The 27,941-nt window shown below is 43.0% G+C and overlaps 9 protein-coding genes across 11 annotated transcripts; 5 read left to right on the plus strand and 4 right to left on the minus strand.

The window, feature by feature from the left end:
* Positions 1-2: 2 nt before the first annotated feature.
* On the minus strand, positions 3-2,103 carry BEAF-32 (Boundary element-associated factor of 32kD). 2 transcript variants are annotated; one of them, XM_017074914.4, is made up of 2 exons: positions 1,834-2,103; positions 3-836 (listed from the first exon to the last, which is right to left on the minus strand). In XM_017074914.4, exons 1-2 carry the CDS (start codon positions 2,075-2,077, stop codon positions 226-228), a joined length of 855 nt encoding a protein of 284 aa, XP_016930403.1. In that variant the 5' UTR covers positions 2,078-2,103; the 3' UTR covers positions 3-225. The 2 variants fall into 2 exon arrangements, with proteins under 2 accessions (XP_016930403.1, XP_016930404.1); XM_017074915.4 differs by lacking the exon at positions 1,834-2,103 and adding an exon at positions 1,033-1,379.
* A 2,922-nt stretch (positions 2,104-5,025) lies between these two features.
* Spred (Sprouty-related protein with EVH-1 domain) lies at positions 5,026-13,648 on the plus strand. 2 transcript variants are annotated; one of them, XM_017074583.4, is made up of 6 exons: positions 5,026-5,185; positions 6,122-6,476; positions 10,759-10,936; positions 11,000-11,168; positions 11,898-12,053; positions 12,206-13,648. In XM_017074583.4, exons 2-6 carry the CDS (start codon positions 6,457-6,459, stop codon positions 12,964-12,966), a joined length of 1,284 nt encoding a protein of 427 aa, XP_016930072.1. In that variant the 5' UTR covers positions 5,026-5,185; positions 6,122-6,456; the 3' UTR covers positions 12,967-13,648. The 2 variants fall into 2 exon arrangements, with proteins under 2 accessions (XP_016930072.1, XP_016930073.1); XM_017074584.4 differs by having other exon boundaries at positions 11,964-12,053.
* Positions 13,649-15,305: 1,657 nt separating this feature from the next.
* Positions 15,306-16,837, plus strand: LOC108008164 (kelch-like protein 6). Its single transcript, XM_017071954.4, has 3 exons — positions 15,306-15,434; positions 15,490-16,234; positions 16,286-16,837. Exons 1-3 carry the CDS (start codon positions 15,352-15,354, stop codon positions 16,808-16,810), a joined length of 1,353 nt encoding a protein of 450 aa, XP_016927443.3. The 5' UTR covers positions 15,306-15,351; the 3' UTR covers positions 16,811-16,837.
* A 537-nt stretch (positions 16,838-17,374) lies between these two features.
* Trs31 (trafficking protein particle complex subunit 31) lies at positions 17,375-18,289 on the plus strand. Its single transcript, XM_017072409.4, has 3 exons — positions 17,375-17,630; positions 17,804-18,113; positions 18,171-18,289. The coding sequence occupies exons 1-3, from the start codon at positions 17,455-17,457 to the stop codon at positions 18,267-18,269; spliced, it is 585 nt and encodes a 194-aa protein (XP_016927898.1). The 5' UTR covers positions 17,375-17,454; the 3' UTR covers positions 18,270-18,289.
* On the minus strand, positions 18,281-18,868 carry ND-B15 (NADH dehydrogenase (ubiquinone) B15 subunit). Its single transcript, XM_017072411.4, has 2 exons — positions 18,645-18,868; positions 18,281-18,564 (listed from the first exon to the last, which is right to left on the minus strand). Exons 1-2 carry the CDS (start codon positions 18,771-18,773, stop codon positions 18,352-18,354), a joined length of 342 nt encoding a protein of 113 aa, XP_016927900.2. The 5' UTR covers positions 18,774-18,868; the 3' UTR covers positions 18,281-18,351.
* A 707-nt stretch (positions 18,869-19,575) lies between these two features.
* LOC108009527 (uncharacterized) lies at positions 19,576-22,308 on the plus strand. Its single transcript, XM_017073961.4, has 3 exons — positions 19,576-19,719; positions 20,049-21,696; positions 21,752-22,308. The coding sequence occupies exons 2-3, from the start codon at positions 20,061-20,063 to the stop codon at positions 22,168-22,170; spliced, it is 2,055 nt and encodes a 684-aa protein (XP_016929450.3). The 5' UTR covers positions 19,576-19,719; positions 20,049-20,060; the 3' UTR covers positions 22,171-22,308.
* Positions 22,309-22,595: 287 nt separating this feature from the next.
* On the minus strand, positions 22,596-23,278 carry ave (Protein aveugle). The gene is made up of 2 exons (XM_017073967.4): positions 23,065-23,278; positions 22,596-22,845 (listed from the first exon to the last, which is right to left on the minus strand). The coding sequence occupies exons 1-2, from the start codon at positions 23,215-23,217 to the stop codon at positions 22,678-22,680; spliced, it is 321 nt and encodes a 106-aa protein (XP_016929456.1). The 5' UTR covers positions 23,218-23,278; the 3' UTR covers positions 22,596-22,677.
* A 167-nt stretch (positions 23,279-23,445) lies between these two features.
* On the plus strand, positions 23,446-26,979 carry Rpn6 (regulatory particle non-ATPase 6). Its single transcript, XM_017073964.4, has 4 exons — positions 23,446-23,988; positions 24,052-24,558; positions 26,120-26,332; positions 26,407-26,979. Exons 1-4 carry the CDS (start codon positions 23,671-23,673, stop codon positions 26,635-26,637), a joined length of 1,269 nt encoding a protein of 422 aa, XP_016929453.2. The 5' UTR covers positions 23,446-23,670; the 3' UTR covers positions 26,638-26,979.
* Positions 26,980-27,062: 83 nt separating this feature from the next.
* LOC136116514 (attacin-A) lies at positions 27,063-27,914 on the minus strand. The gene is made up of 2 exons (XM_065863032.2): positions 27,590-27,914; positions 27,063-27,522 (listed from the first exon to the last, which is right to left on the minus strand). The coding sequence occupies exons 1-2, from the start codon at positions 27,874-27,876 to the stop codon at positions 27,120-27,122; spliced, it is 690 nt and encodes a 229-aa protein (XP_065719104.2). The 5' UTR covers positions 27,877-27,914; the 3' UTR covers positions 27,063-27,119.
* Positions 27,915-27,941: the final 27 nt, after the last annotated feature.

Below are 27,941 nucleotides of genomic sequence, written 5' to 3' on the forward strand. Positions count from 1 at the left end.
CCTTGTTTTTACTACGTCATATAGCTTTATTTCGGACAAAATATGTTGTGGTAAATAATTTTAAAATTGAAAGTATTTGCACTTGATAGAAGAGCATAAGCTAACTGAATACATAACATATGTATAATTGTTTAACCTAGTTAAAGGCATGCAGAGATGCCCTGTTGTTTCCGTTCCTTTCCTCGTCCTCTTAATCCTGTGGTTAAATGTAAAGGGGGGTGTCGCCTACTCATCCTTGGTGGGCACAGAGTCCTCGCTCTCCTTGAACAGTATCTCCTGGATCTTGGAGCGCACGTACATCTTGCGACTGAGCGACAAGTGCCGCATGACGGGCACCAGGCTAAGAGCGAAATAGTAGTCGTCGTCCTTGGTGGCCTCTTCGTGATTCTGCTGAATGATATAGCTGAGCTGCTCGCTAACGGTGGTCAGTCGGTCGATGGACGTCTCGAGGTTGTTTTTCAGCTGCTTGGCCGAGTTGTTGGTGGAGCTGGAGGAAGAGGCCACCACAGTGGCCTGGACCCCCGAAGCCGCTCCACTGGTCCTGCTGCCCCCAGCGGCGGAGGCACTGGAATGGGTCACCATGGTGACTTGCTTCTCGCCCTGCTCCAGGCCCTCGTCCTCCATCACATGTATGGGGCTGTAGCACAGGGGATCCTCGCTATAGATGATATCCTTGATGTCCTCGCCGATCTCATCGTTCTGCTCGTACTCCTCCCACTTCTGGGGCAGTGCACCGGACTCGCCCAGGTAACTGGCCACATTGGTCTCGATCTTCGGCTTGGCCACCCGCAGTGGCTCCCTCAGCGTCTTGGCCTTGGTTATCCGCACAGTTTTCTCTGCAATCAAAGGATGGGAGATCTGCTTTACGATACATATTGATAAACACAGCTGCCCCGAATCGAATAATATCAAATATCATCCAGAGATGGACGTCGACGATAGTTTCCCGCCGTCCCAAGGGGTCGATAGCCCGCCATAAGAACGAAGAAAGAGCGCCCAGGTATGTCGTGTGTATGGGTTCCCGAAGATTACCTTTCTTGATGATCGGGATCATCCGCGCCTGTGGACGCTGCTGCACCGGGCTGACCAGGACCTCGTCGCTATGCTTGTGCCGCAAATGCGTCCACAAATTGGTTGTATTGTTGCCCTTCAAATTGCTGGCCATGCCACCACGCGATATATTGTTGCCGCAGTAGCGGCATATCGCAAAGTTTTCGCACTCCTCGTTAATATCGTAGTGCTGCCACACATTGCTCACGCGACCCTTGGGCATTTTAATCGTTTTGTTTAAATGTTTGCTACGTAAAATGAAATTTTCAGAACAAAATGACTTTTTGCGATATTAGCGTTGCTGGCGCCAGTGTTGTCGAGTGCTCAATGGAATAGTGTTGTAAAACGCCAGGGCATAGGGGTGAAAACAATGGCGACAAAAAAGGTGGAAAACAAAAATAAAAGGAAATGTTTTTAGACAAACATATAAATGTATCCAAATTTTAAGATAACCATTTTTTACATGTTTATTTTTTTCAAGGGAAAATGGCGATACAAAATTTTGACCATCCTACTTAATAGCGTTTAGTGCAAACACTGGCTGAGGGGAATTCGGTATCTGTACATTTTTTTATAGCCCTTTTCAAGGGGATTTTCGGGGTCTGTCCAGGCTAGAATTTCTAGTTATTTCCCGCGCCAAAACGGAGGAGCAGCCCACAACCGATGACCCGTGGACGGCAGCGATGGCAGCGGGCAGTGATCCGTGCTCGGTTTCTACGGCACGGAGCACGCGTGGCAATGGATTTCGAAGGGCGTGCGTGAGATTTTGGATCCCGAACTTACCGTTACTGCTGTTGGAGTGGAGACATCGGTGGCGCAGCAGGGACCCGGTTCCGGTTTTCCCGCTGTAGGAGAGCAGATCGCCGCAGGTTTTGCAGCAGGCGTAGGGCTCAATACGATCGTCGCACTGGACGAGATTGAAAAATCTCCAGACGCAGCTTTTCGTATTCCGGGGCTCCACAAGTTTGCATCGCTTGTCGCCGGATTTTAGGAGACTTCGTAGCTCCGATTTCTTCTCCACATGCATAATTGGCGGATTGGTTGATTTGCTGGAAATCGGTTTGCAAATCCAAAACAAACCAAATTATAAATCCACACAAATACAATCAAACTCACGAAAATTCAGTCACGCACAAAACAGTGCTGGAAAACGCGAGGAGGCAGGGTGTGAAAAATGCAAGGTGGCTAAGGTGTATCTTTTATATTTATTTAAAAATGTTAATTTAATTCAACTAAATTTAGTTCAGCATTTCATTTTAATCATATTCCATAATTTTCTCTTATTTTATTTTAGAACTCAGATTTAGCTGATACCGATAAACGGTATTAGTCATCGATTAACAACTCATCAATTGAGTCAGTTTACCAACTGAATCATTTTACGAATCATTTGCTACTCGAAAGTGATTTCTTTGTTTAAATTGGCTAAAATGTCGAGAGCTTCCTACAGCCAGGACTTCATCAAAGCCCAAATAGAAGCCGGAGCACTGCGCATAAGCAACAAGCGGAGTCGCAGCAAAGTCTGGGATGTTTTCGCCCGGATCGAGGACCAGAGTGGCGTCGCCCTCCAGAACATAGTGATGTGCAGGGCCTGCCTCAGCATGCTGAAGTACCATGGATGCACCTCGAACATGGTGCGCCACAAGTGCTATAGGAATATGGTCAGCTACAGGGTCGAGGATCCCCTGGGAAGTAGCTACGAGAAAAGGGAGAGTCCCAACACGAGCTCAAAGGCATCCAGTACGGAGGAGCAGGCCACCGACAAGGTCACCCAGGCGGTGATGGAGTGGTGCGTTGGCAACTGCCGCCCCTTCAACGTTGTCCAGGATACGGGGCTCCGGAAACTGGTCTCCGTTATTCTGGACATCGGCTCGGAGTACGGGCGCAATGTATGCGCGGATGATCTGCTGCCGGAGACAGGAGTCGTCGCCTGGAACATCGACAACTGGTACCAGGAGAAACTAGGGCAGGTCCGCTCCGAGATGTCCAGCATACGCACAAACGGCTACAGTATTGCCATCGCCGAGGAAAAGCACTCCAGTGCCGACAGCTTCTTCATCACCAGCACCGTGCACTACGTCCGGGAGGGACGCAAATGCACCCAGTTGCTGGGGTTGAGCAATGTGCCCAGGAGCAAGTCTTCTACAGGTAGGTAAATGCTCTAGGTTATACTCTGAGGGCATATAATGGTAAATCAAGAATCATTAGTTGACTTAGAATACTATTATAATGTCGTTTCCCCAACAATTGAGACATATATTGACAAATGTAACATGTTTTTGTTTGTTTGTCAGGCACCTACATCTTCAAGCTGATCAAGGACTCGCTAAGCATTTTAGAGTGTGATCTGTACGATGATGACCCAATTTTCGTTTACGGAGCCAGCTCTGAAACAGTATTTGAGGGCAGAAAAACTGTGTTCTGCTTCAATTCCCTACTCGATAGAGTGGTGGAAAAGTCATTTAACGACGTCAGCGAGTTAAGAGGCTTATTGCAGAATGCCAAGGAGCAGGTTGCCTTGGGAGTGCTGCCCACGCCCACGTCATCAGGCCTTGTCGAGATCCAACACATATTGAAGTCACTGGAGGCCAATTGGGGGATTATTGCCAACGAGGATGAGAAGGTGATTGAGGGCTGTGAAATAGCCGGTCTTGTGGCCATTAACAATCTGCTGGTCCACTTTGAAAAGTGCTACAAGACGTTGGAGAGTGGAGCGAGTCCAACCCTGCACCTGGTCATACCCCACATCCATCGGTTGAGGAAGTACTGTGCCGGGGAGTCCAGACATGCAATGGAAATGGATTTTAAAAGAGCCCTGATAGACAACTTCGACTGGATGGTGATGCCTCACATCACCAAATATCATATGATGGCCCACTTTCTCTTTCCGCCCACCAACAAACTTCTGCAGTTCCGCCAGGAAGAGCGGGAAGAGACGATCGGGAGCTGTCAGGAGTTCATGAAGCGTTACTGCTCCTCGGAGTATCCGGAACGAGTGGAACAAATCCTGATTAAAGGAGAGGGCGAGTTGGTCAGAGAGCGCGACATTGAGCCGGTCGATGATCTTTTTTCGGACTTTGTCGCCGTGGACTGCCAGGAGGACAGGATTGCCAAGGAAATCCGAGAATACCAGGCCATTCAGATGGCCTACACTGAAGGCTTTAACGTGCTCGAGTGGTGGCACTCCAAGCGTGAGCACTTTCCACTTCTCTTCAAGACAAGTTGCCAGATTCTATCCGTTCCCGCCACCAAAGAACCATCAACGTTGGTTTTCGCACAGGCCAGCAGCCTGATCAAGGATCCTGCCTGCAGTATGGACGAGCTGCACCGGGTCATGTTTCTGAAAACAAACGTGGGCGAAACCACAGTGTGATACAAAGTACCTGATTGCTTTCTTGACGTTTCCGCCAAATGTGGGAAGTTCTTAGAACTTTTTTCTATTGATCGTTAACCAGAAGATAGATTGTTTTATTTATTGAGTCAAAATTGTTTGGGGAAAACAATCAGAAAAACCTAGATTTTGCGGAACCTGTTTTCAATTCAGTTCTTTCTGATAATTTTTATAAAAACTTGCATCAGAGGGTAGAACTTATAATTAGCTAAAAATAAGAATTCTGGCTTTTCATGTAAAATCCGCAATCGCAATTTAAGTTTAAGAAGGTAAGAGTTTGCTCAAAACTTGTGATAAAATAAGAGAGTTTTTATTCGTTCTTTATTATTAATAAACGGTAGTAAATTTAATAAAATAGTTTTAATTTCACTATCGGAAGTTTTTTTATTTTGATTCCAAAGATTGTCGTAAGTCTTTTCTGAGATAATTAAATGGTCGTTTGAATTTTGGGGACTATTTCTTAGTTTGACCTTATTTGGGGTATAACAATTTCCCCATCTGGCAACCCTGAGCTCTGGTGCGCAATTAGAAATAATACTTTTAGTATATTTCCAAAATTGGAATACCATAAAGAAGTATATTTCGTTGATGTTTCTGCGTTCACACTGTTCGCCTCCTAATTTTTTCGCCGTCGCTTCGTTTGTTTTCGGAAATGTTAATTGTTGTGAAAATATCTGCAAATTGTTAAAAACGCCCCTTCGGAAAGCGCACAATTTTCGCGGAGACGGCGCGCGAGCAGCACAAGTAAATGCTATTGAAATTGGTGCAAAATAAATTCACAAAATACCCAATATTCCATTGCGTCTGCTGTGTGGGTGCGTGTGTGCGTATATGTGTGCGCGTTATTAAATAAATTAATTATAGGGCTGAGCTGCATATTTTAAATGCGAAAAAATAGGAAAACTATTCAATACTCTCTACTCTTTTTCTCTCTCTCGTTCCTTATTAACAGTACAAAAAAAGTAGTGCTTCAATACACATACAGATCCAGTGGAAAGCGAGAACAAAAGGAAACGCATACAGTAGTTGTAAATGTGCTGCGGTTAACAATTAAACAAATCAGTTTCTTTGGGAAAATCGGTGAAAATATGTAGCTTTAGTGAGCAGTATGTATAGGCGTATGTAAATATGTAAAGGCAGCAACAGCAAGCTGAGCAGCATATACACACATGGAGAAATCGCCCAAAAAACTTTCTGCGCAAGCTGCGGAGAGTGCGCCAGAGAGAGATAGGGCGAGAGAGGAGAGCGAGAGAGACTGATTTGCTTGGTGGAAATGTATGAATGAATTTTCGCTTTTGCAAATTTTATGTTAATAAAACGAAAACGCTGCTCGATACAAATGGACGGTCCGAAAAATCAACATAAATAAATTAAATCAAGTTTGCATTCAGAAAAAAATGAAAATCAGTGTGTTTTTAACGTATACAGACTCCAAATTTGAGCCTCTCCTTCTCTCAATTTTCATCTGTTACATCTTTTGTTGCTTGGAAAAATCCGTGTATGTACGCGCGTGTGTGTGTCTGTGCGCGAAGTTTTCCACTGTGTTTGTCTACACGCCCACATAAGTGGCTCTGTGTTTGTGTACTTGGGAAAAGTAAAAGTGATTCTCGATTTTTAAACGCTAAAACCCGAAATTAATTATTTACTTTTGCTGCCCTTCCCACTCTCTTTTCAATTTAGTGAATGAATAAAAACCCCTAACTGTTTGTAAAACCCCGAACCCAAAATTGTGCCAAAAAAATATATATATATAACTGGAGATCGGCGAGATATTTTGAAAGTCGGATAACAACAACAGGAAAAACCAAGAACAAACAACGTGGGATAGGATCGTCTAAGAGTATCGGCTAGTTTATGGTGTTGTTGTTGTCGTCTGATTACCTTTTTTCGTTGGAAACGTTTGTGCAGCAGCAGCTCTGAATGTCTTTATGCTTTAATCATGGTGTATTTCGCCACCAACAACAACAACACCGACACTATACGCTGCTATATTAGAATCTTTCTGATAACGAACCATGACAGAAGGACATGAAAGGTGAGTTTACCAGGTGTAGAGAACAAACAATACGATAGTCCAAATAATCGATCACAAACTGTCACAACTACAGTAGAACCATCATACTTTAAAGTTCTCGTAACTCGCCGTAACTAACATTCATATTTTGGTGGCAGATTGTTGTTCGAGTTATAAATTTTCGATTGTATGTTTAAAGAACACCAACAAAAATTGCTGTAAAACGTTCTCGTCTAATTCCAAAATATCTTCGAAATATTACTTGTTCCATAATTTGTGAGCTAATAAAATTTTCAAACCAGCTAGGTCCGGAACCATTACAGATTTCTGTGAATCACCAAAATATGAAATGTTTGTAGAAAAACACACATAAAAGTAAACGTTACGCATAATGACACATTTTTTAAATAATAAATGGGAGTTTTTATTTTCAAAAGATATGTGAAAATTTCTGGTTTATATGATTATTATTTTAAATTTCTTAGAATAGCTACAGCATAATTTGATTCCCCAGTTTCCTCATAACTTTAAACGATCAATATTATAATAAGAGACTTAAAATAAGAATCCTATCAGTTTTTGCCAATAATTTTATGTATTTATGTCTGTATTTCGTGGTGTAATAGGTATTTAAACTAATTACAGTTACTTAATGCATTTATAAGTGTAAATAATTTTTTGGGAATAGATAACTCGAATCTCTTGGGTGGCAGAGTTAAGGAAGTTCGACCGTATGTTCATTTAATTTGTAGAGCCAGACCTCTACGTTAGTTTTAAAGTGTTTCAAGAACATGGAAGATAACAACTTATTGGATTCTTTGTAATATCTAAAAAGTTTTAAATTTTTGTTTTCATTTTCGGATCTAAGGACTGGCTTTTAAGCCCAGCTTTTATGGCTACCAATTGCTTGCTACAAATTGGCGTGCCCCAATTAATTGGCCCCAATTGATAGCTGATTGCTGAAAAACATTTTTCAATTTACTGAATGCTTTTTAATTGAGACCGACGGGCTCTTCTCCTCAATGGACAACCGAATGAATGAAGAACCGTGAGTCATTTGTCTGGTCGAATTGAAGTCTCCACATTGTCTGTCGACACTTTTAATGAATGAAATGGAACGCCCCCATGTGTGGTTCCTTTTCCGTTCGCCTCTGGGTCCAATAATTGCCGTTGTTACGACTACTCACGTATTATTGCCTCGCGCCACTGGCGCTTTTTAAATTCTATTCGACAATGATGTCATTTTGTGTTTGTCCGTTTGTTGTTTCGCCCCGCGATTCGTTTATTTCTTTTAGTTCTTACATCGGGTATAAGGCAAAAGCCTGCGCAACAAGAACAAAAAGCATAGAGCCCAAGGTTCCTGTAGTTTCATTCATGTCTTGCTCTTTATACCATCCTCATAATGAATTGATATGCGACATGCCCCCACACAAACTCGCATAGGGGGTGCTCATTATTATGCTTTGGATTGTGTTTTATAATTTTCTAAAGTGTCTTTATAAAATCACTCTTTAAAGACCTAATAGTTGCGTTGAATATTCCAATGGTTATGCATATTTTTCGGGTCACAGACTACTAGATGTCACATATTTCAAAACAATATTTGCAACTGGAAGCAGTGTTCTATAATATTGGAATATTTATTTATTTATTTATTATAGTATTTTACCTAACGAATTAAATTGTTTATTACCTAAAGAGGGCATAGAACTCAATCACTGCATTATTTGAATCGACATTTCGTAACACTATAATAATAATATAATAAAAAAAAATCTATAGAGTCTAAACCAAGATCTCGAAAACCCATATTCTAAATGTCAATTATATTCCCTTGAAGTTAGGCAATGATTTCTCAAATGTTTTTACTAAGGAAAAAACAAAAGACAAATTAAAATTTCCAAGCCCGTTAAGTTCTTTGTTATTAAAATTATTTCTGTTACTCAACAAAATCGACATAGTAATGACAAATAGTTTTTAGCAATTTAGCCAGGATACAAGATATTAAACAAAGAATTCGCCAGAAAGTAGGCAATGATTTTTACTAACAAATGGCTGGCATTTGTAAGCCGTATGTCTTATTTCGATGGGAGGTAGAAATACATATTATTATTATACCTATAATATATTATTACAATTTATTTAATCACATGAAAAATTAATAAATTTCTTGGGATTTGAATTTATTTCTTGTACGCATTTTAGCTAAGTTTTTTTTTTATAAGTAGCACCCTGTTTGCTGCTTTTCTTGTCGCAGCGGAAACAACATTCGATTTCAATTTTGCATTGTAAATTGATTGGCATGTGAATAATGTAACGGTAAGCGGGACATTCGTGACCACGCGACAGGGCAGATGTGGATGTGTACATGTGTGGTTGTATGCAAATACGTGGGAGTGTGTGTTAGACATTGGGAGCTATCAAAACTATTCGACTATTTAAAGAGGGGCTCTGTGTATTGGAACTTTTTTTTGTTGTACTGTGGTGTCGCCTCTCCGACTTTTCGTGTGGGAGTGCACACAACTACAGCCACAGACGTATACGCACACGCAGACCGTTGTTCATTCATCTTTTTCTGCTGCAGCCTCTGTGTGTGGGTGCATGAGTGTGTATGTGTGGGAGTAACCAAGCCATTCAGTTGGCAACAATGTTTTGGGAATACCAGTAACCACCAAAGTTGGGCCCCACAGACGGGCATGAATGGATGTTGGTTAGAAATCGAAAAATTGGTTAGTTAGTTGATTTAAGTTTAGCCACAGATCATTTATAGACGACAACTCCCACACACACATTGAAACAGATAACTGGAGCGAGCTCTCTGGCTCACCGTCGCTCTCTAACGTTATCTTTCCCACGCATGCGCTGTGACTGGAAGGGAGAGCTTCCAAATATTGATAGACTTTTAGTTTCGGCTTGGGGCAGGCTCTTCTAGCTTTCCATATTTATAAAAGTACATATGTACATATGTATGTTTAATGTTTGGTGGAGTTGTATAGCTCTTTTTATTTTACTTTGACTACACCCTGGTATTTCGAAAACATGACTATGGGTTGGGTGGCAACTCTAAATCGAAATGGAGTGAACCGTTAGCGACGACTCTCTCTTTCTCAATGAAAACCCGTTATGCGTTATGCTCTGACCCTGGATAGTTCCGTTGGCTTTCTTTCGGTTTTCATTCACACACCGCCTCGAAAATCCTTGGCTAGGCTGACGTAGCTGAATGAAAATCATAGGAGGACCAGTCCTTGACATGTCCTGGCTACTCGGAGGCCCGGTGACGTCGCGACAAATATTCATTCTGTAAAATCCAGCGAAACTAGGACAAGCATGTGTATGTGTCACGCATACCGTTGCACTTACATGCACGCAACCCCCTCCCCGTCCAAATGAAACACACACACACACACATACACTTGGCACAGTGGAGTTTCAACTCCCTTTTTGGAGCTTTTTTCATTGAGTAACTCCCATACATTTGCCCGGGAACTCTGTCCTTATTCAAGCACAATCCATTTATGCGATTCTTGTGCGCAGGTCGTTAAAAACTCCATTTAATGTCGCCCCATTCATAAGACGAGGAAGAGAAACCCCTAGAACTGAAGTTGCTGGCTTCATTTTCAACAATGAAACCATTTGGCAACCCTAATTTACGAAATACCACTACCTTACAACTTTGGATGACGATTCTACATAATACTATTTGTATTTTGGTTCTACAAATTTCTTTATCCCACAAAGGGTTGGTTTCCAACACATATATTTCCTGAGTGTTTCCTTGCCCTGAGCTTATATTTTTAAACCGAAGGACTTGATGGTATTTTTAGTTGACATTGGCTTTTCACTTTCACTTGGATGAATCAGTCGCTTCTGATGGCCAGGTGGCAGCTAGTATCCTTGCTAAGGCTTCCTTGACAGGACCAAAAATTGAATTAGCCAAATTAGCGGCACTTGTAGGTTATCCGGTCGAAGATATAGGTGCAGCTCTGATACTTCGATGGCTCTCATTCGATAAAAACAATTGGTGGTTCCAGCATGGCTACGGTTAGCTACAAAAAACTTAGCCTGAAACGCAGGAAGAGCAGGTGGGATTGTTTTTGAGTTCATCTGGTATTGAGTTTTAGCAAGCCTTTAAGGAAAATTAAAATAAAGGGTTGCGTTTTTTTTATATAGTATATAATACCAAGCAAAAGTCCTAGTTTTAACAGTTTCTTTCTTGTGATTTTTGATTAGTCCAGCTAATATAAAATATTTTTAAAAATTATTATTAAACTTATGAAACCATTCGATCTGTTCTATTCCACAGCGACTTCTTAGTAACAGTACGCGCACAGGTAATGACCAGAGACGAGAGCACCGAGGGCTGGCTACCGCTGGCCGGGGGTGGCCTGGCCAACGTTTCGATCCGGAAGCGGGCTAGGCTATCCCCATTGGCATCGGGTCATGACTACATCATCTACGGGCAAAGGATATCCGATCAGAGCGTGAGTGGAGAAATATAAGATCATTTTGATATGATAGAACATTAATGTTTAAATCCCCGGCAGGTCATATTGAGCTGTGTGATCAATCGAGATCTGAAGTATTACAAAGTAATGCCCACATTTCATCATTGGCGCGCAGGGAAGCAGCGGAACGGACTCACATTTCAAACGGCCGCCGACGCGCGCGCCTTTGACAAGGGCGTCCTGCGCGCCTACAACGAGCTGATCGATGGTAAAATCCTGCCCGGATCCCAATGGCTGATCCCATCTACCTACTAGTTGCATGACCGGCTTGCACATCCCATCTTTCTCTCTGCTTTTTGTCAGCCCGCTTTAGTTGCCTCTTGATTCCTGCTTTTCTTCCAACTCATGCAAAAAAAAATCACTTCGTTCTTTCTTCCGATTCTTCCAAGCCTATCTGCCTTAGTATTGCTTTCGTTACTAATATATAACTTTTTGTATGTCTTATGCTCTACTTTTGCCACAACATCAAACAAATAATACAATCAAACCAATTATCAAAAATCACCACACACAACTCACATTGGAATATTGCAAATTTGTTTCAAAAATCAACAAATCAACCAAACATTTAAATCTATAATTTCAATCGAATTGGTAAGTGTTTAATCGGGACGTACCTTAAATTAGTTGATGTGTGCTGTTTGCTTTGAAGAAGGAACATTGTGCTCGATCACTTCAAAAATCCCAGCACATATTTGTTAATAGTATAGTCTAGTCCACACCAATAGGTCACTACTTTTCAACGAGTTCTTTTCGATTTCCTTGCTACACCTACATAGATGTGTTCTGATATCACGCTCTCTCTCTAAACTCTTTTGCTTTATAAAACTTTAAGATGTTCTCTGCTTTGCGCTTTTTTAAAAACTCAGATCTGTGCTTAAATATAATATAAATATAATATCCGGAAAAATAAGGCTCATTTCTTTACCTTATTCAGGACTGGCCAAATCGAATCCGACGATAATATGCCCGCCGTTAACCAAATATGATTCGGTTGGCGAAGATGATGTATTCATGACCCTGGACTTACCTGTGGAAAGCGAGAGTTTACAAAAGATCCATTCAAGCCCCGAGGGCAGCGAGAAAAGTCACAGTAAGTATTGTTTAGTGGTGTACAAAGCAAGTGGAATCGATGTTAAAGGAGCACTTTATAGGAAAGATTTATACATATAAGGTCTTGATTTCACTTGTGGTCACAATTTACAAACCTAATTTACATAACTAATCTTATTCGTCATCTTACAGAGAGCGTCAGCAACAATTCCGACTCGGAGAAGCTGCCCCCGCCGCCCATTCACTACATATCCACGGACAAAACATCGGCCACCACATCGCCGCCAGACGCACCGCCCGCATCTGCAGCTCCATCTCCGGCGACTGCCGGCCAGATCGCGGCCAGTGAGAACTACTCGTACGTAACGCTGACGGCGGTGCACCACGACTACAACTATCCGGTGGTGGACCAGCCAGTGGGGGCGCAGGTGCTCAACGCTCGACGTGAGTCGATCAGTGCGCTCAAGAAGCGCAATGCTCTGGAGGCGGCGCAGGCAATGGCGGCTGCCCAGACGGTGGGCAGCGGAGGATTGATGGCCGGCCGTGATGGAGGCTCGGGAAAACCACTGCACAAGCCCAACGTATCCGATATACTGAAGAAGGAGACGCGCCTGCGTTGCCGCTACTGCCACGAGCTGTACAGCGAGGACTTCAATCGACGGGGCGCCTGCGAATATGCCCCGGATCCCTTTCGCAGCGGCTACGAGTGCATCTCCGGGATGGGCTGTGCCCGTTGCATGATCTACCATTGCATGAGCGACGCCGAGGGCGAGACGGCCCAGCATCCGTGCGACTGCAGCGCTGGCGAGGCAGGCTGCAGCAAGCGCTGGCTGGGCCTGGCGATCCTCTCACTGTTCGTGCCCTGCCTGTGGTGCTATCCGCCGCTCCGCGCCTGTCATTTGGCGGGCATCCACTGCGGTCTCTGCGGCGGGCAGCACAAGCCGCATGTCTGACATTTGGAGGCCCGCTTGCAAGGACAGTACGACGATGACCCCAGGCCCAGAAGCGAATTCCACTACCACCACCAATCCGAGCAGAGTCTAATGAGCAGCGGCAAGCGTCCGTGGAGCGCCAAGCAGAGGCAGTCGCAGCAATCGCAGACCCAATCGCAGCGCCACTTTTACAACTGGGAGCTGTCGCACAGTTTGGGTGCTCCGCAGCACCAGATGCCGCCGTATCTAATGCAGTCAACTGGCAGGAAGGCGGCTCAGAACGATTACGGACGCTTGCTGTTCTAGGCTTTATCTATGGTGACAGCTTGAGGACCCATTTTCGCAAACTAATTACTCAGAACTACTGACTTTCACCGGAAACAATGAAAATTCTGAGATATCTAAAGGTAGACAAGGAAGAAAGGAGTGCTTTCCTTGACTTGGAGATAACACTGAAAAGCTCAGCTTGTAAAAATCTTGTAAAATACGAGAATGAAAAAAGAAAACAATTCATCTGGAAAATAAGTTTGCGAAAATGGGTCTTTAGTTCGCTTTTAATATCATTTCGGTATACTCCATTTGAATTGCCATAATTTATTGTATATACAAAGAGCAGGAAGGATTATATATATATTTTTAATATACTTTATAAATTGTAACTTACGTTTAGTGCTCTCGCTTAATTATAGTTTTGTAAAAACGGGCTATTTGTTTTTATTTGTAACTGAAACACTTTTTTAAAAATCAAAATATTATACAATGATTGTTTAAGTTTTAGTTTTTTAGGGTCTTTTGCTATTTTACACTTGCTTATTTACAATTCGAAATTGGAGAACAGTATTAAAAGGCCAAGGCAAAGGCGAAACGAGAACTAAATATATTTAAATGCGATTTTCTCTGCGCGATTCCAATTTGTTAATCAATGTCACGCGCTCAAAACTCACACGAAAAGTTCAAACAAACGGCAACCTGATGCGCAAATGAATAAAAAAAAGAATTGACACATGCAACTAGGAAGAAGATAAAGTTGACGACTCAGCTGTCAGAACCTTCTTCTCTGAACCTGAAAAAGAATTACAAATTGTTTTCGAATCCTCCAGCAAAAGACTGCGCGGCAGTGCTCAAATTTTGTGAGTTCACAATGCTCTAGCCAATTGTTACTTAAACCAGCTTTAATTGAAAACTATTAACACTTTTGATTTCCTTTTAAAAAGGATGTTTTTGTCTCTTCTTAGGGCTCATGAAGATTCAAAATATTCCTTTTGCCAAGAACTCAAAATATATGATTTCCAAAACTTTTGTTTAACCGTAGGAATGAAATAAAAAACCCAATTAGAATTGGCTAGTCAATGGACAAACAAAGACAGCAGTATTGCGCGTTGGAAGATCTTTTGCAACTAAATAATTCTAGAACGCAAAGCAATTTGTAATTTTGATTAAAATGCTGAAAACTTTGGCGGTTTATAAAATTGCCCAAAGAAAAGGCATTTGAGCAAAGGGGTAAAAATAAAACAAAACAATTTAAGTGTTTTCAAAAAATCAACAAACTCATATATGCAGCTATATATATATAAAAATAATAAAAAAACATTAATTTATTTCTTACTATATAATTATTGTTGTACTAAGTCAGTGAGAAAAAAACCATAAAAGAAAAATTCACACGAAAACTAAAACAAAATGCATATTTATTAAAAATAAGCAAAGGTTGTGCAAAAAAACACATTAAAAAGCAACATTATTATTGTAAAAATTAACTAAATACGGCAATTGTTATTAAATGTGCAAAATTCAGCAAAACACATTGATACAAACCTCAGAAAACACAAGCCAAGATCTGAAAACGGATGTCAACTGGAATGACAAATTTTGAAAAAATAAAGAAAGATGAACCGATCACCGATCAAACGGAAACAAAACACTCAACAACAAGAAGTACAAAATGTTAAATATGTATCCATAATTTACAATTACGTTTTATATTATTTAATTTAAACGCTTACTCAACGGAAAATAGCTAACTATTATTACAATCGTCTTCACACACAATAAAACTAGCTCAAAGGCGGAATTATTACTTTAGCTAAAATAAAATTCACCTTTTGCTATTTTTCTTTCCTTTATTATTTCACATCGAAATAAACAAAATGGTTAAAATAGCCGCATATACTCATATTAAATTGAAAAGAAATGTGTCATTACAGAAATGGAAAAATGAAAATAGTAATATAAATGATATATTTATTCATATAAATGTATTTGAAAATGTGAACAAAAAAGAATACCAACAATAAAACACAATTTAATAAACAATGTGAAAGGTTCGAGTCTGCTATTTCTTGATATACTTATAAGCATTATAGCAGGCTTGCAGTATAAAATACAAAACAGGAAAACAAAATCAAAATGGACGAGCTAATGAGGCAAAAATTGCCAGCTGATACCAATAATGAGAAGCAGGAACTAACCTGCAGTGTGTTGTTTACCAAGTAGGTTTAAAAATCTTAAAAAACATTAGGATCTCATCGACCTTCCAAGTCCCAGTCCAAAGTTCAATCCCCAGAAACCTTCCTCTGGCGATGAATTGAACTCGGTGACGCGGCTGGTTTCCAAAACCGAAGATCTCGAACTGGATCGGGTCTTTAACGGATTTTCAAAGGACGGTTCGACAAGGTCGCTGAATCGATCTCTCTTCGAATTCGGTCATAATTTCGAGGATGTTGAGGGCTGGCTGAAAATGGAGCAGCCGCCAAAGGATCATCTCGGAACGGTGCTTCGCTATATGATACAAAATCATCTGAAGACCACTGTGCAAATAGATATCAACAAAATGTACTTTAACTGTCACTTCATTGTTCTCCAGGTCTACTCCCGATTCTTCAGCGAGCTGAAGCAGATTCCTCTGCTGGTGACTCTTCCCGAGGATTTGGTCTCCCAGAAGGCATTCATGCTCATCTACAAGTGGATGCTGAGCGATGACCCCGTCCTGGATCGTCGCTATATTGTGGAGATCTTCGTAGCTGCAACTTATCTGAGGATTGGCGATCTGCAGGCCCATTGTTGGCAGTATTTCGATGATCCGCAATACTATGACGAGGATTCGGCTTGTATGCTGTATGTAGAAACGCACTACCATCCCGCCTTGGACGTGGTTCGTAATGTGATGCTGACCAGGATTAACAAGTTCTTGCTCACCTTTGTGGCTACAAAAGATTTTTTGGATTTGCCCTTATCCCACTTGATGTTCTTGCTCAGTTCCGATAGAATCTGTGTAAATACGGAAATTGAGGTGGGGCAATGCTGAGGTTTTGAAGTTTTATTATATGTCCTTTTTTTTTAGGTATTTTTTATAGTGGTTCGATGGCTGGGTCACGATTGGAGCAAGAGAAGTGCGCATGTGAAGCGCCTAGTGCCCTGTATTCGGTTCTCCCTGATGCCGCTGTGGTATCTTCTATATGTGCGGCGCGAGGAAGTACACCAGTTGGTAAAGGAACTGATTTCCCTACCGGAAGTGGATCATGAAATCAACGAATCCATTTCGAAAATAACCTCGCGAATGTATGAAGAAAAAATTGCTGCCATGGAGGGCAATGACACCCTGGCTGAGGAATACATCATAGAATCAAAACCTCAGCCCCATCGCACTTGGATATACGACTTAAAGTGCAGCTATTATCACTGTGTGGGTTGCCCTAATACTCGTGAAATCCGTTTCAGTCACTTTGAGGATTACCTAACCGAACTACAGCAGTGTTCTCTAGATCACTGGTCTAAAGTGGAGTTTGTGGATCCTTATACAAAAACTAATTGTTGTTGCCCAAAGAAGAAACTAATGGAAGATTCATTATCAGACACGAGTAATTGAAGTTATATTTATATACATTTATATTAAATAATAAAATACAAAATCAACTTCGTAAAGTGTGTTTTAATACCTTGATAGTGTGACTAAAATAGTAAAGATATTAAATGTTTAAATACGAAATAAGAGCAAATGTCTTACAAATATAAAATGTTAAACTATTTTATTCTATTGTTCCCATGGGATATACTTCATCAGCTGTGACAGAAACCACATGCGAGATAAGAACATCAGCCGAGACAGAAACCGGATGCGAGATAAGAACATCAGCCGATACAGAAACCAGAAGCGAGATAAGAACATCAGCCGAGATAGAAACCGGATGCGAACTAAGATCATCAGCCGATACAGAAACCGGATGCGAGATAAAAACATCAGCCGAGATAAAAACCGGATGCGAACTAAGAACATCAGCCGATACAGAAACCGGATGCGAGATAAGAACATAATATTTAGGTTTGAGTCTGTGCTAGTATAACACCCTACAACTAAGCAATACGTTTTTAGTTTTCTGTTATATAGGGTACGTAACGTAGGTGTAACGCATTTTATGGGGCGTTGTGGTATTTCTGGGAGATAACGTGGCGGGCACACTCCCTGCTTTGTTTTGGAAAAATAAATAACTATTATTAGTAACTATCAGGAAAATGGAAAAGCTAGAGGCCCTGAAAATGTCTTCAATGCGTCCGCGTAGCAACATCCTGGATAGACCACTTTCAAAGGGGAAAACGGAGGTTTCCCAGAGTATTGTGGCACTGCTCTTCAGCGAAATAGTTCAGTACTCGCAGAGTCGAGTGTTTACAGTACCAGAGTTACAAACCAGGTTGGGTTTTATAAAATTTGAGATCTATGTAGTACTCACTTCAATTAAAAATCCCAAGTGCCTTTCGAATGATTCTCCGCTTGTCATTCTTGTAAAAAAAAACTTTCTAGGTTTTCGATTAATGTGAATACTAGCCCTAAGCTATAAAGAATCTAACGAAATTATATTTTCAGGCTCCATGACTTGGGTCAGGATGTGGGCACTCGGATCATCGACCTATATTTCGTGAGGGAGCGGAGTTCCAAGCGGGAAACGAAGCTAACGCAAATGCTGCTCTTTGTAAAGACTACGGTGTGGAAAAATCTCTTCGGCAAGGAGGCGGAAAAGCTGGAGCATGCCAACGATGATGAAAGGACCTACTATATCATAGAAAAGGAACCCCTGGTCAATACATTTATAAGTGTGCCCAAAGATAAGAGCTCGCTAAACTGTGCCAATTTCACGGCAGGCATTGTGGAAGCTGTCCTCACGAATTGCGGCTTTGTAGGTCTTACTTAGAGAAACTATTGAGTATGGTTAATGATGGTATTATCTTTTTAGCCCTGCAAAGTCACCGCCCACTGGCACAAGGGCACCACGTACATGGTCAAGTTCGAGGACTTTGTGATCGCCCGTGACAAGCAGATGGAGGAGAAATAAACCGAGTTCACTTAACATTAGCTTCTTTTGGGTTTCCTTTTAATTCCACTAAAAATCGAAGATCAATGGCTTAATGTCGGGCTTAGATGAACTTGAACTGGCGATCCTTGTAGGCCACCTGGCCAGTCCGGTACTTCTCCTCGCGTCCATCGCGTTCCGCCTTCAGGGCCCAGGCGTAGAGGGCAATGGGCAGGACCACGGCGAACAGGCCGGTGCGGAAGGACTTGCCGGTGGGCTTGAAGTGCTCGTAGTTAGCGACACGCATCGCCTGGAAGCGGGCTAATCCGGCATCGAACTGAAATGGGCATAGAGGATTAATGGAATCTTTACCAGCATGATGACATAACCAAGCCGGGGATTGGCGTGCCCACTTACCACGGTGCCGCCCTCGCCGCTGGCATGGCGGTACGGATTGGAGCTCTGCTTTAGGTACTCGGCGCGCAGCTTCAAGGTGTGCTCGTGCTTGCGCTTGATGAACTCCAGCTCCTCCTTGGACTGAACCATTTTTTATTTTTGTGTTGCACACACTCGATTTTTAGCAACAGCTGACAGCAGTGTGAAGGGGCTGAAAAAATCAGAAAATACCAGTGTTAAAAAAAATATACCAGTTTGCTTTGGATCTTTAATGTTGGTTTTAAAAACTGGGTTCAGATAGAAAATAGTTAAAGATCCTGTGTATTGCCAAATAATTAAAATTTGTTGTTCATAAAATGGCATAGCTCAAAGTATAACAGTTTCCATTTCAAATACCAAATTATCGATAACTGTTGTAGATTTGGGAAAGGAAATCGATTTTGAGACGTTGGCCGACAGACGGCGAATTGGCGCGAACATTCAAACTAAATTTAAAGTACATTTTTTCAAATACATAATATTTTATTTAAGAGTTTTATAGCATGTAATAATAAAATTAAAATTTGTAGTAATTTTAAATATATTATTAAAACTACCTCTTTTATTAATTTGAAGTGTTTTATTCAGTGAAAGCATTAACATAAATTACTATTAATAATTATCCTTTCGTACCCTTTTAAAATATTGAACATATTTGTAGATAAAGAGAAAAACTTTATATTTAAACTAATAAAACCAAATTATTATGTTAAAAAAAAACATGTATATTAAGGTTATGTATGCCCTTTTTAAAAAATTTTAAAAGTTTAATGAATTGTTGAATAAAAAGAAACAGATGTAGGTTAAATTTTGTTCTCACAAAGTCTGCTGCTTCGTTGCAACGAACTCTTTCCACCCCCGCCACCATGGCCTTCGCTCTCTCGCTCGCTCTCACTGCGCATGTCCTACAAAGTGTGATGCGCAGATCTCGTGTCCACATCCTAAATCGCCGCCTTAAATCGCCAGACTCTCATCTCTAGCAGGATTTTTAGTGCATGGCGAGGGATTTTCCTAAACCATTTTCCTTAGGGTTCATGGAACCAAGGGCTTTCTTTGGGTAAGTTAGCGGAAAAAGTGAAACTTAGGGGGTTACTAATCAATAACTCCCCCTTGGCGCATGCCTTTTGAGGACGAGAGAGAACGAGAGAGCTGTTTTGAGCCAACGCGCATGCTTTTGCCTATTTGGGTGGTGAATGCACTTGGCTTAGACCCGATTTTTCCGGGCGGCGGGGGTGATGTTTAGGGGTGGATTTCAGGTATTTCGGTTGCCCGCGGTTGCGCCGTTTGCCTGGCTCATTTTTCACTCGCCTGCAGACGGAGGCAGCGGCTCCCGGATTTGCCTATTTTTGGGCCTTATTGATTTTCTCCTGCCTGCTCGATTTCCAGAATCAGTGCAGCATGAGCCTAAAGTCCAGTGCAAGGATCAAGAAGCGCCGCTCGGAGGCAGCGGCGGCCACGTATCCGATACCCTTAGCATCGCCAGCGCAGGCCGGGATTGGCAATGCCAATGGCAGCTCATCCTCTACACCGAATCCTGGAGCAAATATCTCAAATAACGTCGGTAATAGTGGCTCAATTCCTTGCCAGAGCTCCTCGAAGAAGCACAGTTTCGTCGGCCGCAATCCCAACTTTGACACCGACGAGACCAAACTGCTCATCCAGTTGTGGGGCGATCCTAAGCTGCAGCGAACCCTCATCACCACTCACAAGAAGCACGCCGTGATCTGCCAACTGGCCGCCAAGATGCAGGAGTACGGCTACCACCGGTCGCCGGAGGAGATTACCACACGGATCAAGAACCTTAAGTGCTTCTATAACCGCTTGAAGAAGGACAAGGAGTGCGGCGGCCAGTCCACTGATTCGGAGCCTAGTTGGAAGCACTTTGCCGAGATGGACGCCATCATGACCAGACCCATCTTCAGTGTGCGACCCAATGAGGTGCCGGCTCCTTCGCTCAAATATCAACTGGAGCAGGCTCTAGAGGAGCATGCCGAGCGTCGCAAGCGACGGTTGGAAAATGGCGAAGAGTTGTCCGAAAGCGACAATGAGGAGGATGACATGCTGCTCTCCGCCCTGGTGTCCAAGAATAAGGAATCAGTCAGCAGTAAGGCACTGGAGGCTGGCTGTCTGGAGTCCGACCTGGACATGAACGAGGAATCCTTCTCGAAGCGCCGCAAACTCTCCGCCGAAGTCGATGTGGATATAGGCGAGGCTCTGACTTCACCCTGCATCAAAAACGAGCCGGCCCTAGATGTGGAGCCAACTCCAGTAGCTCCTCCAGTGGAGCCCGAGCCAGAGGAGGATGATGACTGCATGCTTCTGCCGCAGCCCAAGGAAGAGCCCATCGATGTGGATGCCTCGGATGATTCGCCAAATGAGAAGTCTTCTAGTTCCAGTTCTTCATCCACTCTGGCTGACATGTTGCAGCGGAACAAGCCCAGCAACCTGCTTCCCTTCACCGGGGCCAATGTCATCATCCCGGCCAGCATTACCACCACCACGGCTAGTGGTTGCTCAACCACCCTGAGTTCAACGAACACGCCGAGCAAACTGCAGGGTGGCAAGATCTCGCTGGTGCCCACGAATTTCCTGATGCAATCCAAGCTGCCGGCTGCCGCGGGACCAAGTCCCATGACAACCGCCAAGGGAGCCGCTCCCCAGCTGCAGCTGCTACAGAGTGCTATTAATCAGGGCGCTCGTCTGATGATTAGCGGATCGGCTGCAGCACCGGCACAGCCTAGCAATGCCGGTCTGATGGCCACCGCACCCGGAGGAGTCAAGTTTGTGCTGGTCAATGCAGAGCAGGCCAAGGCAGCGGCCGCAGCTGCTGCTGTGGGCAAGTCCTCTGCCTCCTTGCCCCTGGCCACTGCTCAAGCACAGGTTCAGGCAGCGGTTCATCAACAGCATCAGAAGCTGCAACAGAGTCTCCAGCAGGAGCAGCATCTGCAGCACCATCAGCACGTCCAGCTTGAGAAGGAGGAGAGCCGCAGGGACAAAGCAAGGGAGGATTTGCAAACGAAGCGGCACATGACAAGTGGGTACCACAATTATCACTGACCGATTTGTATATAATGTTTATTTCCCTTCAGCCATGAGAATCCTTCTTCGCCAGCTGCTGAACTCCCAAAACGAAGCCAACGAGATCCAGCACAATCGTCTTTCCTTGGAACGCGAGCGTTTGGACTGGGAGAAGTCCATGGGCGATCGTCTTCTCAACTTGTTGCCCAGTCTCCTGCAGCCGGCTCCTGTTGCTTCTCCATGTTCCACTGCTCAACGACTGCAGCCTCCGAAACTGCTGTTTACCACCGCTCTGCCGATGGGCAATGGCACTGTTACTATGCCACACATCCTAACATCAAATTCGCTGCCCAAGGTCATAACAACCACAAGTTGCAACAGTGGCGTTGCGGTGGCAGGATCGGGTGGAGGATTGATTGCCAGTGTGACCACCAAGCCGGTGGACAATGACGTCCAATTGGTCACGCCTAAGCAGGAAAAGGAGGCCTGAACCGATGTGGAACTGGTCGTTTTAAGTGATTGATATTAGAAACATCTTTCGGTGATCTCAAAGAAATGATATTCTGGTCTTTACTTTAGTCTACTCTAAAATGACTCTCCTAATAATAAACATTGAACTAGTCTCTCAGTCTAAAACATATTTTTAAGGGATAAATGGAGTAATGGTCTTCTGGGTCAGCAAATTTAAAAAAAGTGGTCTTTTTAAAAACTTTTCTCCTTAAAGTAATTTTTAATTGATAAATCGAAGTATTAAATAAGGTTATGGTTAAAAACGAACTTAAGATAATATTAAAAATATTATAATAATCTGGACCTTGGTTAATAGGAATAGCATCGTCATATAGCCAAAATATAAATTATGATATGATTTATAGCGATCTTAAACGAAAACTTTACATGATAACTCTGTCTAAATAGCATCTTTGATCCTAACTATATTTCAATTTCAAACTATTCTACTTTTACAACAAAATATGTGCCAATCGTATCTCTACCCCTAGTGTATGTTGAGCCTCTCCATATCCCGAATTTCCATGATGTCTGTCTTGAGACGCTGTTTCACGATCTCCCGCCAAATGGCTTCCCGATCCCTGTTGTCCGTAACGCCCATTCTTTGCAGCGAGGAGTCTGTGATTCGGAGTAGAGCTCTTCCGGTTATATCGTGCTGGAAAACATAATAGCCAAACAAGATCAGTAGGCAGTTCTTGTAAAGTCCAAATTGTAGCGAAAAGTATTCGGATTTTTCCTGTTTGTGTGTTCAGGTGCGGAAATGACAGAACTGATAAAGGAAGGCAGTGCCAACGAGGACCAGCGGTAAGTGGAGGATGGGGGATCAAGATCAGTAACCCAATCCCATTGGAACTGGGGATCCAACTCAACTCACCTGTGCGAAGAGCTGCTCGTATTGGGTGTATTCCCCGCAGTGGCGTCGATACCACTTCAGAACATCGCTCACGGTCCACTGATACACTGCCTTGGGTCGCGTGGTTTTGGTTCTGGTTTTATTCTGCGTAGAATTACTCGTTTCTTCGCCCATTTTGGGTTTACTCTATAAAACAAATTTTTGTTGTGCAAATTGCAATAAAACAAACAGAGACGGCAATATGTCGATATCATACGTATCGATGTGTTCTTAAAAGTCGTGATTTTTGAAATATTCCTTCTACTCATGATTGGCCAATGTCAGATATATCGATAGCGGGCACTAGCTCAGTATTAGTGGCCTATCGATTCCAGCTTTCGCGTACCTATCGAAATCGCACCAGCTCTAATCGTGACTGGCGCTTAATAACAACGACCGAAAGGTGAAAAAGTCAGCATAAAACACACAAATACGCAATAAATACTCACCGGAACCGATCGAAAACAAAGAAAAAATTCTCGCATTGATAGTGGCTGCATTGAATCACGCTTAATTGATTGATTGATTTTTAAATTCGTGTTTTAACCGCCCCTGCATCTCGTCCGAATCCAAATTCCAAGTCGCAAGATGGCCGGAGCAACACTTTTCGAGCGTGCACAGGCGCTGTCCAGCGTGAATCGCGAGGAGCAGGACAGTTCGCTGCTGAACAAGCTGGTCCGCGACCAGGAGGGCGCCGAGAACGATGAGGAGCGCATCCGGATCAAGGAGCAGGGCATCCTGCAGCAGGGAGAGCTCTACAAGCAGGAGGGCAAGGCCAAGGAACTGGCCGATCTCATCAAGGTGACGCGCCCGTTCCTCAGCTCGATCAGCAAGGCCAAGGCGGCAAAGCTGGTGCGTTCGCTGGTGGACATGTTCCTGGACATGGACGCGGGCACAGGCATTGAGGTGGGTCCAAAAATCATACCAATGTACTGAATTTTCTAGCAACTTCTTTGGTTTTTTCCCTAGGTTCAACTGTGTAAAGACTGCATTGAGTGGGCCAAACAGGAGAAGCGTACCTTCCTTCGACAATCGCTGGAGGCTCGTCTGATTGCCTTATATTTCGATACTGCTCTGTATACGGAAGCCCTGGCTCTGGGCGCTCAACTTCTGCGGGAGCTGAAGAAGCTGGACGACAAGAATCTCCTGGTCGAGGTCCAGCTGCTGGAGAGCAAAACCTACCACGCACTGAGCAACCTGCCCAAGGCCAGGGCCGCCCTCACCTCGGCACGCACCACTGCGAATGCCATCTACTGCCCGCCAAAGGTCCAGGGCGCCCTGGATCTGCAGTCGGGCATCCTGCATGCGGCCGATGAACGCGACTTCAAGACCGCCTTCTCCTATTTCTACGAGGCCTTCGAAGGATTCGACAGCGTGGACAGCGTCAAGGCATTGACCTCGCTGAAGTACATGTTGCTGTGCAAGATCATGCTGGGACAGTCCGATGATGTCAACCAGATCGTCAGCGGAAAATTGGTAAGCTCAGAGGCCAATAATCTTTTATATCACTGTTAAACACAAAATAAATTAGAAAAAGTGATGTCAATTAGGCTAGTGGCATTACGCACCTACAATTTTAAAAGCTTTAGCAGGGCTTTAGTTACTAATAACTAAGTACACTTTCTCTAAGGAAGTGTACTAAAATCCAGACAACCCTAAGTTCATATTAATCTTAAGCGAATAAGGAATGTGCCGAAAAGAAACTGCACACTTTCAATTGTCAAAAGCTCTCAGTGGGAGCTTTCGATCATGCCATGCGATGCACCGTTAGAGAGCTCTATTAATTCTGCGTTGTTTGCATGTTCTTTTTTCACTATTCGTTTTGCACATTTCGCAATGCCTCGAATTGAAGAGCATGTTCGCCAAAAAATTGTGCACAATTACTGTACAGAAAACGGTGTTTCGTACCGAAATTTGGCAAAACGCTACAAAGTTAGTGTTAATAGTGTTATAAATATTATAATCAAGTTTGGGGAGACATGCTCTCTAACAGATTTGCCAAAGACTGGTAGAAAAAAAGGTCCAAGGGATGCCAGCGTCGATAAGAAGGTGCTGGCCTTAATTCACAAAAATCCCACGATGTCAGTTCGAGATTTGGCCAAAAAACGCGTACGAGTACAAGTATGGTTTAACGCATAAAACAACGGCATGGACTAAAGACGTATAAAAAACAAAAAGTTCCAAAAAAAGGTCTGCGTCAACAAAACGTCGGCAAAACGAGAGTGCGCAGACTTTATGATCGCTGGCTAACTGATGCAGTGGAATGCGTTGTAATGGACGATGAAACATATGTAAAATTGGACTCCAAAACTTTACCAGGCCCCCAATTTTACAGAAAAGCCAAAGGTGAAACAGTTTACGACTCGGTCACCAAAATAGAAGTGGACAAATTTGGGAAGAATGTCCTGATATGGCAGGCAATTTGCACCTGTGGCTTAAAAACCAGCCCATTTTTTACAAAAGGCACAATTAACGCTGACGTTTATCAAAGAGAGTGCATTAAAAAACGTTTAATACCATTCTATCGAAAGCACAACGTGTCGACAATATTTTGGCTAGACTTAGCGTCAGCGCACTATGCCCGGTCAACATTGGCGCTCCTTGAGGCGGAAAACATCAAGTTTGTTTCAAAAGAGGAGAACCCACCAAATTGCCCAGAGCTGCGTCCCATTGAGAGATATTGGGCCATCGTTAAGCGAAATTTATTAAAAAATGGTAGTCTCTCCCAAAACAACATAGACATGAAAAAAAACTGGATGCGTGCAGCCGGCAAGGTCACCAAGGAGGGTGTGCAGAACCTGATGAGAGGAGTTAAACAAAAAATTCGCTCAAAAATAAGATGTTAATTTTTTTTAAATTCTGTTTATAAAAATTGAACGTTTAAGTTTTGCTTTAAAAAAAACAAAAAGAAAAATTGAAATCGAATAAAAAACATGAAAGTTATAGTAGAAAGAAAGTGTGCAGTTTCTTTTCGGCACATTCCTTACAGTCTTCAGAGTTAAAGACCAAAGCTTATTTAATGGTTCCTTGTTAACAGGCCATTACCTACTCGGGCCGCGACGTAGATGCCATGAAATCGGTGGCGGAGGCTTCACACAAACGTTCCCTGGCCGACTTCCAAGCTGCGTTGAAGGAGTACAAAAAGGAGCTGGCCGAAGATGTGATCGTACAAGCGCATTTGGGCACGTTATACGACACCATGCTGGAGCAGAATTTGTGTCGCATCATTGAACCCTACTCCCGTGTGCAGGTATGTTGGCTTTAAATAGCTATCATAATAAATAGCTATTTTCAGTAATTAAAATAATTTTTTCCAATGTTCAGGTTGCCCATGTTGCCGAGAGCATCCAGCTTCCCATGCCGCAGGTGGAAAAGAAGCTGTCCCAAATGATTCTGGACAAGAAGTTTAGCGGCATTCTGGATCAGGGAGAAGGAGTACTCATTGTTTTCGAGGAGACGCCCGTGGACAAGACCTATGAACGCGTGCTAGAAACCATCCAGAGCATGGGTAAAGTGGTGGACACACTTTACCAGAAGGCCAAGAAGTTGTCGTAAGCGCTGCGCAGATGCCACTATTCAATTCAAACATGATATCAGCATACTTAGCAGACTTTTCATAGTTTTCTTTTGTATTTTCCAACCTCTCCGAAGCCTTGTTCGAGCCAAACAAGTTTTATGTTTCTGCAAAAACAAAATTAAACCGACATTGGTGAAAATAGTAACGGGTGCAGCAACAACAGCCACAAAAAAGTAAAACAAAATCCATTAAACTAACTTAAGCAAAATTATTAATCATTGAGTGGGATCGAATTGTTTACGCAAGTGCGGTATAATAAGCAAAATATTCAATTAACTACAAAATAAAATGAAAAAAAACGGAAAACCGTAAACAACAAATATGCAAAATATCATTTTAATCCTGCTTTAATCCGATATGGTTTTCTTTATTTCTATTGGTAAGTGATTATTCAACAGATAAATTTAATTAATTATTTAATTTTATTTAAATTTTAAATATAAATACAACAGACTATTATTCAACCGAAGTGATGAGTCAGTCCCAGGCCAGCACCAAAGTTGGGCTTCTGGTTGGCAAACGGTCCACTTGTCCACTTGCTAGCCGAACCCGTGAGGTCGAAGGTAGTGGCACGATTGGGCGATGACCAGAGGTTAGCACGTCCATCCACGCCCAGTTGTTGTCCGATTCCTGGGAAATTGCTGTGGGTCACGGAAGCACCGTGTCCATTGATGTGGGAGTAATCCAGACCGGCTCCATTACGCTGGAACTCTAAGCCATTGGCCAGTTTGTTTTGGGAGGCGAACACCTTGGCATCCAGATTATGCCTGCCGTTGTTGAAGAGATTGGCATGGGCTTCCTGCTGGAAAACGTCTTTTACTCCGGGAGTGTGGGTTTTGGTTAAAGAGGCACCATGACCAGCGCTAAAAGAGGAAGAGGGTTTTGGTTAACTTTTCTGATAATATTTTTACTTTTGCTTAGGAAACTCACTTGTTGTAGGCCAAAGTTCCTCCAGTGGTGACTGGACCGCCTTGCGTGTTCCCGGCAGCGAAAACCTGACCCACCACATTGTGGTTGGGATTTCCAATGCCCTTGGAGAGATCCAGTCGAGCATCAGCACCACCAGCGGGGTTAGAGGCCAAGGAACCTCCAAGCACCTGGCGGCGGAATCGAATGGGGCGGGATGTGGGAAAGCGACGTTCGTTTCCGTAAGGAACTGCCTCTGTTAAAGCGAAAAGGGCCACGATGGCGACGATTAGGATGCTTGACTTCTGCATGCTGCTGGATTGGATTGCTGGAGCTAACTGATGCTCAAAGGTGGCTAAAGTTTCGCTTTTATACC

Source organism: Drosophila suzukii, chromosome 2R, assembly GCF_043229965.1.
Source record: "Drosophila suzukii chromosome 2R, CBGP_Dsuzu_IsoJpt1.0, whole genome shotgun sequence".
NCBI classification, from domain to species: Eukaryota; Metazoa; Arthropoda; class Insecta; order Diptera; family Drosophilidae; genus Drosophila; species Drosophila suzukii.

Bases quoted from the DNA above. Each gene is read 5' to 3' on its own strand.
- BEAF-32 (XM_017074914.4), bottom strand. From the start codon at position 2,077: ATGCATGTGGAGAAGAAATCGGAGCTACGAAGTCTCCTAAAATCCGGC. The intron at 837-1,833 runs GTAAGTTCGGGA...CTTTGATTGCAG, and splicing joins CCACTCCAACAGCAGTAACG to AGAAAACTGTGCGGATAACC.
- Spred (XM_017074583.4), top strand. From the start codon at position 6,457: ATGACAGAAGGACATGAAAG. The intron at 10,937-10,999 runs GTGAGTGGAGAA...AATCCCCGGCAG, and splicing joins AAAGGATATCCGATCAGAGC to GTCATATTGAGCTGTGTGAT. The intron at 11,169-11,897 runs GTAAAATCCTGC...TACCTTATTCAG, and splicing joins CTACAACGAGCTGATCGATG to GACTGGCCAAATCGAATCCG.
- LOC108008164 (XM_017071954.4), top strand. From the start codon at position 15,352: ATGGACGAGCTAATGAGGCAAAAATTGCCAGCTGATACCAATAATGAG. The intron at 15,435-15,489 runs GTAGGTTTAAAA...TCCAAGTCCCAG, and splicing joins TGCAGTGTGTTGTTTACCAA to TCCAAAGTTCAATCCCCAGA. The intron at 16,235-16,285 runs GTGGGGCAATGC...CTTTTTTTTTAG, and splicing joins GTGTAAATACGGAAATTGAG to GTATTTTTTATAGTGGTTCG.
- Trs31 (XM_017072409.4), top strand. From the start codon at position 17,455: ATGGAAAAGCTAGAGGCCCTGAAAATGTCTTCAATGCGTCCGCGTAGC. The intron at 17,631-17,803 runs GTTGGGTTTTAT...TTATATTTTCAG, and splicing joins GTACCAGAGTTACAAACCAG to GCTCCATGACTTGGGTCAGG. The intron at 18,114-18,170 runs GTAGGTCTTACT...TTATCTTTTTAG, and splicing joins TCCTCACGAATTGCGGCTTT to CCCTGCAAAGTCACCGCCCA.
- ND-B15 (XM_017072411.4), bottom strand. From the start codon at position 18,773: ATGGTTCAGTCCAAGGAGGAGCTGGAGTTCATCAAGCGCAAGCACGAG. The intron at 18,565-18,644 runs GTAAGTGGGCAC...TGCCCATTTCAG, and splicing joins GCGGCGAGGGCGGCACCGTG to TTCGATGCCGGATTAGCCCG.
- LOC108009527 (XM_017073961.4), top strand. From the start codon at position 20,061: ATGAGCCTAAAGTCCAGTGCAAGGATCAAGAAGCGCCGCTCGGAGGCA. The intron at 21,697-21,751 runs GTGGGTACCACA...ATTTCCCTTCAG, and splicing joins AACGAAGCGGCACATGACAA to CCATGAGAATCCTTCTTCGC.
- ave (XM_017073967.4), bottom strand. From the start codon at position 23,217: ATGGGCGAAGAAACGAGTAATTCTACGCAGAATAAAACCAGAACCAAA. The intron at 22,846-23,064 runs GTGAGTTGAGTT...TATGTTTTCCAG, and splicing joins ACGAGCAGCTCTTCGCACAG to CACGATATAACCGGAAGAGC.
- Rpn6 (XM_017073964.4), top strand. From the start codon at position 23,671: ATGGCCGGAGCAACACTTTTCGAGCGTGCACAGGCGCTGTCCAGCGTG. The intron at 23,989-24,051 runs GTGGGTCCAAAA...TTTTTTCCCTAG, and splicing joins ACGCGGGCACAGGCATTGAG to GTTCAACTGTGTAAAGACTG. The intron at 26,333-26,406 runs GTATGTTGGCTT...TCCAATGTTCAG, and splicing joins AACCCTACTCCCGTGTGCAG to GTTGCCCATGTTGCCGAGAG.
- LOC136116514 (XM_065863032.2), bottom strand. From the start codon at position 27,876: ATGCAGAAGTCAAGCATCCTAATCGTCGCCATCGTGGCCCTTTTCGCT. The intron at 27,523-27,589 runs GTGAGTTTCCTA...TTCCTCTTTTAG, and splicing joins GGAACTTTGGCCTACAACAA to CGCTGGTCATGGTGCCTCTT.